Genomic DNA, 13,342 nt, shown 5'->3' on the forward strand with positions numbered 1-13,342 from the left:
ATCAGAGACTTAAAAGAACACACAGTAACTATGTAAACAATTTAATGGTTATCACAGAGATGGATTAGATTCAGGGAAAAGTCTAATGTGGGTACACTACAAAAAGTTGTATCTTATACCACCCTGGAAAGAACAAACCAACACTCTTTTCACTAAACAGTAAACAGAAGATTCACCTTATATTTTTTCATATCCTTAGTGTTAAAAGAATGCCTGTTAAGTAAGCACTCAATATTAGAGTTACTAATATAACTAAATGGAAAAATTAGTATAACTAAATGGAAGTATACTAGTAAAAAGATGTGGCCAGAGGTAAAGATTTCTTTACGTAGGGTATATATGTGAGGAGTGTTTCCCAAAGTTTGTTTTATGGAACATTAATCCCATGGATTATCTACAGTTAAAGGGTTACAGAAGAACATGGAAAATGGCACACCCCTTGTCCCCAATTTGAATAGATGAATCACTCAGTAATGGATTTGTGAGAAGGCCTTCATTAAAGAAGTCTGTTTAACTTTATTCCTTGATGCTTCCCATTTTTTAAACCATAGCCCCTTTTTAATGGCATAGCTACTGAACATCAGGGGATCTTTGGCAAATACTATTTAAGGTGGAATTATGCACAGAACAGCTTGTTGGGCTAATAAGAGTCAACTCACACCTGGATCTTTGAGGACAAACATATATTAAACTTTCTCACATATCTGAAACATCTTCATTATTATTCTTTTAAGAAGGAATAAGCTGCACCTAAGTATGCTATCTTTGCTTCCTAAAATTATGAGAGGGATATATCTTTTTTAAATGATAGCAATATGGTTTATTCAGATGTGCCTTAGTATAGGCATGAGGGCTTGCCTATGGTGCTCTTGATCTATAAGGCCGGATGTTCTGCCAGATCTTTTTTAGCAAAGACACCAAGAAATTGACAGCTATGAGGATGTTGTACACAAGCTCATCATCTGTCATCTTCACATGGCCAACAGCCACTGGCAGACAAAGCAACCTCTTCATCTGGAACTTGATCGTAGATTTCACTTCGTGGACTTATGCCACCATGTTCTCACTGGGGGTCAACAGGAAGGGAACTTGCCAGCCTTATTCAGGCCTGGGCCCGAGATTACTAGGATCTGCTTGATGAGAGACTCTGAAGCCAAAAAGGCATCATACTTCTTGGCCAGCTTCTTGACCAGTTTCTTATTCTTGTTGAGTTTCTTCAGCACCTGGGTGTCCATGGGAGGTTATTCACAGCCTTGGCCTCATCACAGTGCTGCTGGTCCCAGAACAATATGGAGAACTTGAGGCTGGAGCGGATTTAAGCCTGACAGTGCCCGAGAAGTGTTTGTCCTTCTGAGGGTTATATTTCTTCAAGCTGATCTGCAGCTCCACTGTCTCCAAAAACTTCTGGTGCTTACGCTGGTTCCCATGCAGAACTTCACGCATTGCCTCCTTCAGAGTGTCCTGGGAGACTTTGCTGCTCATGGCTCCTCAAGTGGCAAAAAACAGAAAAGACAAAGGCATATCTTGAAGTCCTTGCGGGATCATCTTCTCCCCACTTTTGGAAGCTTAGCAGAGAGCTGGCTTAGCAGATCCAACTTTGCTCAAAACAATGAAGCAGATACCAAGCAATAGATAGCAAAGGTTCCCCCTTTCCATCAAGGCCACCTCTCCAAACAGGTAGCCTTCACAGGTACAGAGTCACATATATACTCACCTGACTCCATTCCACAAATGTGGGGAACATGCCAGGGGCAGGAAAATGAATAGTTTTATTGCAAATAAAAATTCTACAAGGGTTATTAGGTTTAGCAAATAAAAACACAAGATGTCCAGTTATATTTAAATTACAGAGTAACAACAAAAAATTTTTAGTGCAAGTACATTCTATATAATATTTGGATATCTATACATATAAAAGCCCAGCTACCGGAACGGCGGAACGGTTGGACACTGCAGTGGCCAATTGGCTGGATCCAGGCCCCAATCGCCCCGCCCCCCCCACCCAACCTCCTGCAGCCCCTCCCCGCAGCTGGCCCCACCCCACCCCAAACAGGCCTCCCTCACCCCCATCAGAGGTGGGGCTGGCTGGCCAACCTCCCACGTCCTCTCCCCCCACCGGCCCAGCCCCGATGACCCCCATTGGGGCTGGCCCACCAGACCCCAACCGTGCACAAATTCATGTACCGGGCCTCTAGTAGTTATACTAAAATTTATAGACTGTCTAAAACTCAAATTCAACTGGGAATGCTATAGTTATTGGGCAACCATACTCACCATTGGAATGCCAGCTATAAAGATAATCCTTATATTTATGAAAATTCTCTTGCTTCAAAAGAAATGTTACCTTCAGGCTAAAAATACACCTTAAATATTTCAGCAACAATAGCTGTTATTCATCATCCATATAACTTTAAATACCTGTCATTTCCTGGACAGTCAGTACCAAATAATTTTTATTTCAAAGTATTTTAAAAGCAGTTGACTATTTCATTTCTTTGACTACTGTGTGGTACTTCTAAGAAACTCTAGAGCACTCTTCAAATTCCATGAAAGGTATCTATGTAAAAGGAAAAATCCACCTTCTCTAATAGTTTCTCCAAAAGTTTGATTTGTATAACATTTCTCTGCACAAAGAATTTATAATGCTAATTTCTTTTACCTTCTCCTTAACTAACTTGCTGCTATTAAAAGACAGTGATGATAAGAGTTTTCTGTAATTAAATAACATGTCCTCTTGTAATCTGAATGCCAAGTACTGCTTTCAAATGATTAAAAACATGTTCACCAACATCTTCAGCTTAACATAAAGTAAATAAGTGATTCCAAATCATACAAATGGCTAAGAATTATGACATTAGGGTTACCAATTAAATTTTAAAAGTCCAGTTAAATATGGATTGCAAATTTCAAATTCCAAATTTGGAATACACTTAAAATTATTTATTATCTGAAATTCAAATTTAACTGGGCATTCTGTATTTTTATTTGCATGTCTGGCAATTCTATGGGGGCCACCTAGTGTAAGACATTTGCTAATTTTCATGTTTTCTTTTTCCTAATCAAAACACTTGTTTTGATTTTGATTTTTCCCCTCGAATAGAGATAAGTAATTTTCCAGCCAATATTTTCCTTATGAACACATCTCTTTGCTTTTAACAAAGTCAAGTTCCCACTACTAAACCTGTAATCTATAGGACATACAATCTGAAGTGAACAACATTTTACCTACCTGTGGGTAATATATGAGAAGTCCACATAGTAAAATATTTCTTTCTTTCACTTCCTTTGCTAGTTCCCTAATCTGCATTAGGCTTTCCATTTTATGATCAAAATGTACTGATTTATAATCAAGAAAATGCACCTGCAAAATAATATAAAAGTTAATAATTAGAATACTTTTTATTAACTTTTCTTTGAACATGTAACATTAAAGAAACTAAAATTATAATATTATAATTATTTTTATCAACTTGTGTTAATTTGTAGTTAAGCATTCCAAGCCATAAATATTTAATATGATCAATGAATAATCTTTTATAAATACAGATGCAGTAAACACTCATAGAGAATAAAATGCTGAAAAACATAAAGTGCTAATATAATATAATGTATAAAAATATGATTATACCAATTCACTCAACTTAAATCATAATTTATAATTTGAAACTAGGCAGGAGGTAAATATTTATAAATACTAGTACATGTTAAATGAACAATATCAATAAAATTTAAGCATGCTTACTTAAGTACATGAAGTTCTCTAGAAGAATCCAATTCAAAGTAATTAATTGGATAGCTAACAAATAATGAACTAGTTCTTAAATTTAAAAGAAACTTATACAGAATTATTTTTAGCAGTGTTAAAATAATGTTTTCTTGAAATTATTCTAACAACTTTTTTAAACATTATTTTTAATTTAAAATTTAAGGACAGGGTGATCTTTCATCATTTCTCTAAATTACTGTGGTTTTACAGTACTATTTTTCTTTTATGGGATATAAAACACATGCAGCCTTAAAATAAGTAATTTAAAATGCAAATGCACATATAGAATGAACATTCAGTAATATGTATATTCTTTCACAATACCAAATTATAAAAACTTTCAAGGACTGCAATTTGTTCAATTATGTACATTTATTAACTAGAAGAATTTTAAAGTATACTCCACCCTCTCTCCTACTAGTCCCTTCCCTTTGTCTCAGCTCATTTATATGAATATACACTGTTTTAGATAAATGAAACAACAAAACATCTTACCATGCTCTTTCTGTAACACAGAGAATAATTTTTTAGCAATGATAAACATACAAATGACTGAATTATAAAAACACAATTTCCAAATCCATAAACATAAACATAGAAGGATGTTTTACCAAATTTCTCTGAGAAACTAATATATCAATCAAACAAAAATGAATGGTATAAAGGCTTTTTGCATCCAGTGCAACAACTGAGTTGAGGGTTTTTTACGCTTCCTCCCAAGGTTTTAATTCTATTGCTGTTTTTCTGGCTATTCTTATCTAGGAAAAGTTGCATATGAGCTGATGCCACTTCCTTTCTTTATCAGTCATATATATGGACCCAATTCCTTTCTTTATCAATCACATATAAATGAATTTTTCTTACAAAGATTTGTGCTGTAGCAAAAACATATAGGTTGAACTGAAGGACATGGTACCGTGGTTTTTTGACAGTTTTTTTAAGGAATTTTTATTGATTGTTAGAGAGGAAGGAAGAGGGAGAGAAAAAAACAAACAAACACTGATATGAGAGGGAAACGTCCATTGGCTGCTTCTTGCATGCTCCCAACTGGGGATGGAGCTGGAAACCTGGTATGTGCCCTGATAGGGAATCGAACCCACAACCCTTCAGTGCAGGGCACAACACTCCAACCAACTGAGCCACACCAGACGGTATTGTACGATAGTTTTTAAAAGTTGTCATCAAATCATGAGATGTCTAAACAGGGACTGGAAGACTTTCACTCCAGCTATAGATGGTAAGAAACAACAAACACTAGCTCCTTGGAAAGAAAAAATGTAACAACACTTTTTAAAAAATCAGTAGGCCAATGCTGTTCACCACACAATCCATGACTTCAATTAAGGAAATGGTGCATGAAAGTGAGTTCCAGGCAAGCTATTTATACATCTACAAACTGCCTATGTTATCCCATCAAGCCAAGAATGTACTTAAATTATAGGGAAACGCAAGACATGAAGTAGTAGAACATAGAAGATTAATGCAGACCCTATACTTTAGTAATTACTATATGCTGGACATTGTGCTAGTTGACATAATTAAATTTTAAATAAACAGATGTGGATATTGACTTATAAAATGTATAATCAGGTTGAAGAAGTAGGATGCATCTCCAAGTTCTCTTTTGCCAGAAGGGGAGGCCTAATGACATGAGAAGCATAAGATAATTTCCAGCAGGTGTACTTCCTACTACCAATACCATGAAACCTGAGCACATACTTTTCATTGTGCTACTAATTTTGAACCTCTGAAATATAGCAGCTACTTATCAGTTCCAGGAAAACTTTCAGTTGATACAACACAATCAATTTTAATTTTAAAAACTGGGCAGGTTTATATGACTACAGCAGAGGGTTGTGAAATGATCATAATAACTCAAGAGAAATGTAAATGTTTTTGCCTTAATAAAACAAACTTACAGCTGGACAGGCTTACATCCATTGAAATAGAGCAAAACATTTCATTTGGTTGAAATCTTTGATCTCTTTTTGCACTATTCACTAATTTGCTACATGTAAATTACTGTAAAAACAATTTTTCCCATTTAGTATGCCATTTCTAACAGTCCTTTTTCATGCATACATAAATAAAGATAAGGATCTCTTCCTACCCCCGCCCAAATGTATATTTTTTTAAAAGGTAGCAAATTCACTCCTATAAACTAGTAAATTGCTTAAACATATAACATGTGGGTAGCTTCATAGCTTTGTGGGTGGGCCAGGTTTCCACTCACAAAGTTTAGAAAAGGATTCTCTGGGCCTCCTATCTTCTACATTCAGTTGTACACATGCTTTCTATTTCTAGCAACCATTTAATATGTCCCTGGTCCCAGAGGAATTCCAACTGATTTTTTATACTTTAAAATGTGATTTTTTTTCTCTTGTCTCTGAGGACAGGTACATTAAATAAAGATAATAATGAACATCACATACAATATTCTTTAAAACATTAGGAATGTTTCATAACCCGACATGTAATACTTCTCTCATTCCAGAGTCCATGTTCACGTGAAGGCCTGAGAATGGAGTCAGGATTCTCCATAGGAGGGAAAATAGATTCTTTGTTTATTTGACAAAGAAGAAAGTAAATTTGTGAACCATAAATATGTATTCAAATAATGCATTGTTTAATGCCCACCAAAGTGGAAGGACAGTCAAAATTAAAGTTCTGGTAATTAACAAATAATTGAATTAGAATGAATCAGTAGATAGAACAGAAGTTCTCTGAATCCACACAATAGATACTGCAAAATTATTTACATATGTGTACAGAAAAGTAAATTGTATGAATTAGGCCCAACATCTTCAAAACAGCCGTTTTCAAAAGAAATAGGAGGGAAATCTAATAACCGATGAAACTGGCCAATACTAAGCAGATCAAAGTAAGAGTTCATCTTAAGGATTAGAAACACTAGAAAAACTTTCATCTCACTTCAACTATTTATAAATTACATGGGTTCTATTAATGAAAATTGCTTTAACTTAATGAATTGTGCTTTTAAAAAGAAAAAAGAACAAGCTTTCAATATTGAATCACTGCATTTTAGAACAAATTTAAATTAATGCCATCATGAAATTCAACTCATACTTCTGATGAATAGAAACTAATTAAGTTATAAGCTATCATGGAAACTCAGAGCAAATGCTTAACAACCCATTTGTAAATCTTAACAGAATAAAATGCCACTACAACTAATAGACTGAAAAATAATGACATGTAACAAAAGGTAGGAAATAAAATAAATGTACTTTGCATAAAATTATTAACTACACAAAAGATTTAGATGTTTCTATTTATCCAAAGAATTAAAAACAAATGAGTTTTATATCAGTACAAATGTCACATTTGTGTACACTTTTTTCAAATCTTATTTAAAAGATCAAAGAAGTAATGAATCCAGAACTTCACATTTTAAAGAGTCAATGGAAAAACTAACATTACTTTAAAACATGTTTTAAAAATCAAAATGAACATTTTTTTCAGTTACTCCACATAGTGATTTCTCCTCTAAGAACATAACTTTGCCACTGCTGTATTATGTCACAATTATCTGAAGCATTACATCCTCTACAATTAACATCTGTATTCTCCATAAAATTTTTCAGAAGAAAAAGTTAAAAGCAATCCAATGATTAATATGAAGCCTGAATTTGTTTAGCTAACCTTGTTTTTAAGATATAACTATGTTTATTTACTAATTTTTCTCTGAACAAACATCAATCAATCAAAACCAACTTAAAAGTGAAAAATATATTAAAATTAATAGAAAATGACATTAAGATCATTAACAACTGTGTTCCATGTATTTAAAAATCTACAAGAAAGAATGAGCATGTTACATAGAGAAAAGAAAATGTAAATAGTCCTAAACCTAACTTCTAAAGTGAAAAAGTAGGATCTGAGATTTAAAAATTAATAACACTGGAGGGATTAACAGCATATTAGACATGGCAGAAAATATGATTAGTGAACTTGAAAATATAGCAACAGAAATAATTTAAAATGAAACTGAGAAAAAGGAAATAAAGACTATGACTCAAAGGATAAAAGAAAAAAAATAAGCAGAGCCCCAGTGAAATATGGATCAACTTCAAACAACCTAATATACAGGTAATCAAAGTCTCCAGGTAAGGAGAAGGGCAGAAAAAATAATGAAAAAATAATGGCAGAAAATTTCCAAGTTGAATGAAAATTTAAAAACCATATAACACACCTTAAATAAACACAGACAAAAAAAAATCCCAGGCTTATAAAGAAGCAGAAAATAGGGTCCACAATAAGGAAATAAATACATCACTTATAATTGACTCAAAACTGAAAAAGATAGTCAAATTAAAAAATATATTAAAATTATAATGGTATCCTATAGATTCCAAAGTTGAGCACAGAAAAAAATATAAAAAGAACCCAAATCAAACTTGTAGAGAAGAAATCTACAATGCCTAAGATGGAAAATGCACTATATATATTTTTTTAATTCAGGCCTAGGCATGTCTGCCCACAGAGAATCGAACAATGAGATACACTTTCATGGCATATGAGTGCTGAGCTCAACTGAATAGCCAGCATGGTTAGGAAACATCTGCTTAGCACATGCGTTCATGATGGTGTAAGAGTAAGCTGCGGAACACAGATCACTGAGTGAAACATCACATTCTGTTGATATATTGTAATCATAGCATATAAGTTTGAAGATAACTTTGTTCCATATTATATTTATGACAAGGCCACATCTACTTACTGGATCCAGGCTTCTGGATCCATTTAAATGAAGAGGATAGATTGCAAGAAAAAAAACAAAAACCTTCTTCAACTATTAATATTTTTAGTATCTAATAGGCCAATCAGTATATTTCACAATCCAAATAAAATGCAGAAATAGACTAGGAAAAGAAACCTCCAACTATCTTCCATAATCTTTGATTCAAACTTTTGTCTTGTTCAAAATAGCCTAGTATTTCTTATTAATTAAATATATAAGTAAATGCTACCACATGAACTAAAAGATAAAATTAATGTTCCTAAATACAAGTTTTTTACTTGCTTAATATGATACTGCAAAATTAATATGATAGTGATCCATTTAAAGTTTATTATTTTGAAATTTTAAAAAATGCCTCCTCCAAAAATGTTGGAAAGTCACCCCCTAAATTCAGTTTACAAGAGAAAAATTGTCCCACTTAGGAATGAGAAACATTTAAAGTTTAATCCTATATTTAAGAGTAACAACAGAAAATGAATTAAAAGAACACAGTAGTCATTTATTGGCACAATAAGGTATACTTTCTAAAATGAACAATGAAGGTGAGATTTACAAAAACTAAAAACAGATCATCTGTAAATTAGACAATTATAATTGTTGAATGAAACAAAATTTCTTTTTCTAAAAGGCAAAATGGGGGGAAAAAGTGAACTACCAAAAAGTAAGGAGGATAACATAAATCAAAATAGTGAAATTCATAATATTAAAATTTATACAGAGCAAATAATGTCCTAAAACCTCAGGTAGAACAGTAATATCCTCCTTAATAGAATGTAGCTATTACTTGAGAAGTAATTTCTATTTAGTTCCTCATTTCCAGCCTCCATTTCTGCAAGTTGCCACAAAGCATCTATGTGTGGTAGGCAGCCCTGAAGCAGGGTGAAATAGGAATGTCAAGGTAAGTTCAAGTCCGTAGTCATTTGTGAATGCCTGCTCACACTGTCGAGAAAGGGGAAAAGAGTCTGAGCACAGGGGTATGAAGGGAGGACTCCAAGAAGAAATACGTTTGCACTGTAACACTCAAATTTTAAGGATAACAACAATCAGGCAAGCAAACACTAGAAAAATGGTGTTTCAGGTAGAAAAACTCACCAGAGGAAACATAGATATGTCAGGTAACGGGGGACATGTGGGAACCACATCAGATGAGAGCCACCAGAGGGCAAAGTGTTCAGCGAGAATAAGGACTGTAACATTAGCAAGAGCCCGCCCAGGCCCAGCCTTTATGATCTGACTGAGCTTTGTCCTGTAGATTTTAATAAGGAGGGTGGCTGGATCAATCTGCAATTAGCAAAAGTTGTAATGGTGTCTAGGATGAGGTCAAAATTGAAACACAGAGACTTGGGGAAAGGGAGAGTTCCTGAGGGAAGAAGATGAATTCAAAATTTTAAACTTCAAGCACTTGAACATTCCTGTAAAACCTTAGAGAAATTATGAAAACTAGAGATAGAAACTGGTACATGAGCAACACTTTAAATCATGAGGCTTGATGACTCAGGAAGTATATGTCCATTAAAGAAATATCTAACAGATATTTTAGGTCACGATGATAATTAGCTGTAGCAGGTCATTTAGGAATAAGAAATCTAAACCAAAGTTTAGGAAACAACGGTTCATGGGTGCAATCCAGCCTCCTGTTTTTTAGTAAATAAACTTTTATTGGAACACAACCACACCCGTTTTTAAAAATCTTATCCATGACTGCTTTTGCACTATAACAGCAGAGTAGAATAGTTGCACCAAAGACATATGGTCCACAAAGCCTAAAATATGTCCTACCTGGCCCTTCATAAGAAAAATGCACCAACCCTTAGTATAAAGAAGTTATCTCAGATCCAGGCAAAGAAAATGGCCTGGGTTACCTCTGGCAAAATGAGAGCACACTACTAAATTATTTTTAAAATCCTCTTCTCCTCTAACAATGTGGTTTCTATTACTTGAAAAGGGCAAGTATTGACATCCCTAATGAACGTCATGTGGCAAAGTGAAATGAGCATGAGGCATAGTCTTACAGTGAGATAATGGCATCTATGATAACCAACTCTCAGGATTGCTCTGAAGATTAAACGGGATCATGGATTTTAAAGAAAAGAATGGTGATTCATTATTTCAAGTATTCAGTAAGTGTCTGTTGTTATTAACACTAACAAAATTATACTAATAATGTGCATTAGCAGGCCACATTTGTTGGGGAAGGGCTGAGATTTATAAATGTAGTGTGAGTTCCATCTCCTACAAATGGGAAGAGCTCAACACACAAGATTACAGTTGGAGTCTTGCTGGTTTAGCAAAAAACTCAGTACTCTGTCATTTCCATAATCATAGGAAACTTTAAAAAAATAGAAATGGATGGTTCTCCCTCAGAAGACCTAGAAATGGGAATAACACTCAAAGTATTCAGAAGAGACATGGAGGTGCCTTGAACCTGGCCTGTCATTCCCACATAAGAATTTCCAATGCTGCCCTAGCTGGTTTGGCTCAGTAGAGAGAGCATCGGCCTGCAGACTGAAGGGTCCCAGGTTTGATTCCAGCCTGGGCAAATGTTCCAGCACATGCCTGGGTTGCAGGCTCGATCCCCAGTAAGGGGCATGCAAGAGGCAGCCAATCAATGATTCTCTCTCATCAGTGATATTTCTGTCTCTCTCTCCCTCTCCCCTCCTCTCTGAAATCAATAAAAATCTATTAAAAAAAAAACAAAAACAGAATTTCCAATGTTGACACTAACATCTCACAATACTTGCTGCATCCCACCCTAGCAGGTACCAGTGAATCAAATACCCCAGCATTTAAGTAGAGTAAGTTAAGCTTCAAAAGCCCATAAAATAAAACCTTTAATGCCAGGAAAACGTCATCATACTATACTTTTCAAAAGTATCACACGTACATTTATTATAAATGGGGTTCAAGCCAAAGCATGTTTGGAGCAAAGAGCTTTTTGCACTGGTTCCATCACCTTTCTATGCTTTCAATAAAGAACAGTTCAGGCTACACAGAAAACTGTGGAAGCATATTTGTATTAGCATATGTATTACATGAATTTATTATTAATTATAGACATATAACATTTAATTTTAAAACATTAATGATATTAAAAATATGTGATTCTATTTTTTTAAAGAAATAGCATAACATATTAAGCTAAAGAATGTTCCCATTATTTAAAATACAAAATCCAGTACACACACAAAAACCTAACAAAATTTTCCCAGGCATAATTTTTGAAAAAAAAAAATATGAGTGAACAAACCAGTTTTTCAATTTCTTTTCTAGGGCTAAAATTAATGGAAGCTCACTGACAAAGAAGGCTAGTTTCATTTATTTTGCCTCCTGTGCGTTTCATGTTAAATTTTATGCACTGATTTACTAGGACAGCCTTAGCAAATAAATTCACAAATAATTCTGCTCATCTGACTAAGCTCAGTAAACTATTTAAAATATGAAAATGAATAGTGATCCCAAGCCTGGTGCTTAATGGAGAAAGATAATTATTCATAAAACAGAGGAAAAGTCTTCTGCAATTCATTTATTTGCACATTCCATTAGGACATAATTCTATCTGAAAATGAACAACCTATATCACTAACAGAGAGAATATAAGAAATGTGTGTCCTGTGAGAATCATGTCTTTACACATCATCACTTGCATATGCTTCACAATTAATTTTAGAGGACTTCTATATCCCACAACACAAACTTTCCAGTGACCACTGAGTCATAAGCAAAGATCTCCAAACTTAAAATAACAGTCAATTCTTTCTATTCAACACCTTCTACAAGAATGACTTCATTCCTCATCTTCGTGTTAGATATGAATCCTTTCATAACTGAAATTGTTAAAAGGTATTTTAAAGCACAATTCTTTAGATTTTATTATTGATTTAGGCAGGAAATACCTGAGACTTATAATATTAGCAGAAAACAAATGAAAACATTTGTAGAATTTGTGGAAGCGATTGCATTTCTGCCACTGTAGCTGTGTACAGCCATGAAAGAGAAAACTGCAATGTATCTTAAGTAAAAACCTTCTAAGATTTCAACATACAATAAAGTTATACTTTTCTGAAGGACAAAATCAAGGTAGCCATAAAGGTACAGAAGCAACATGATTGAGATGGAAATAGAAGAGGTATTTGGACTTACTCCATGAGTCATTCATTGCCTATTAAACACACATAAAATATCCATTCAAAAATACATACAAATAAACTAGGGCTCTGTAATATATATGTATAAATGTATCATTAATTATAGAAGTATAATATAAAAGCATATAGATATAAATAAATCCAATATGAAGGCAGTAAGAATTATAACAGCTCTCTTTTGTTTGTTTTATAAGAACTTGTGCCATAATAACACATTTTCTTAGCCTACCGGTAATAGGGTTAACAGGAGGACATATACATAACAAAGAGTTAAGTAAAAGTTGACAAAGGTACATGTCCAGATCACATGGTTTAAAAATTAAATTCAATAAAGGCTCAATACCCTGTGAAGCTAAAGTAAGAACTCATTAGCACTTAAAAGAAGGAATGTATATGTTTTTTCAATTGTCATTTGTTCTTTATTAGGAAGAAATATTAAATACATATATGTGTGTATATGTATATTTTTAATCTTGTTCCATCTTATTATTTAACACATAAAAGTAACAAGTGCATTTGATACACTGCATATTGGATTGATTCTGTTCCTAGCTTTGGCACTGGTGAGTTGTAGAACCTTCTGGAAACAATTTACATCTCTGTGACAGTTCCCCCAGATGTGAAAAGTATCAAGTGTCAATGGATGATGGTTTTCTATTTTTTTTATTT

The 13,342-nt window shown here is 33.8% G+C and overlaps 1 protein-coding gene and 1 pseudogene across 4 annotated transcripts in view; both read right to left on the reverse strand.

Annotated features, from left to right (window-relative positions):
- Positions 1 to 13,342, reverse strand: part of CRPPA (CDP-L-ribitol pyrophosphorylase A) — a 180,461-nt gene that overhangs the window by 73,920 nt on the left and 93,199 nt on the right. For 2 of the 3 annotated variants that reach the window (XM_080665301.1, XM_080665299.1), the window contains one exon: positions 3,230 to 3,361. The exons of the other annotated variant lie outside the window; for it this stretch is intronic. In XM_080665301.1, coding sequence (XP_080521427.1) covers positions 3,230 to 3,361 — 132 coding nt within the window. The remainder of the gene's footprint in view (positions 1 to 3,229; positions 3,362 to 13,342) is intronic. 3 annotated transcript variants of the gene reach the window in all.
- Positions 836 to 1,482, reverse strand: LOC308246925 (large ribosomal subunit protein uL1-like; annotated as a pseudogene). The gene has a single exon. The product of its transcript is annotated as a large ribosomal subunit protein uL1-like (transcript).

Source organism: Plecotus auritus (assembly GCF_963455305.1).
Source record: "Plecotus auritus genome assembly, chromosome: 4".
In the NCBI taxonomy this organism is placed as follows: Eukaryota; Metazoa; Chordata; class Mammalia; order Chiroptera; family Vespertilionidae; genus Plecotus; species Plecotus auritus.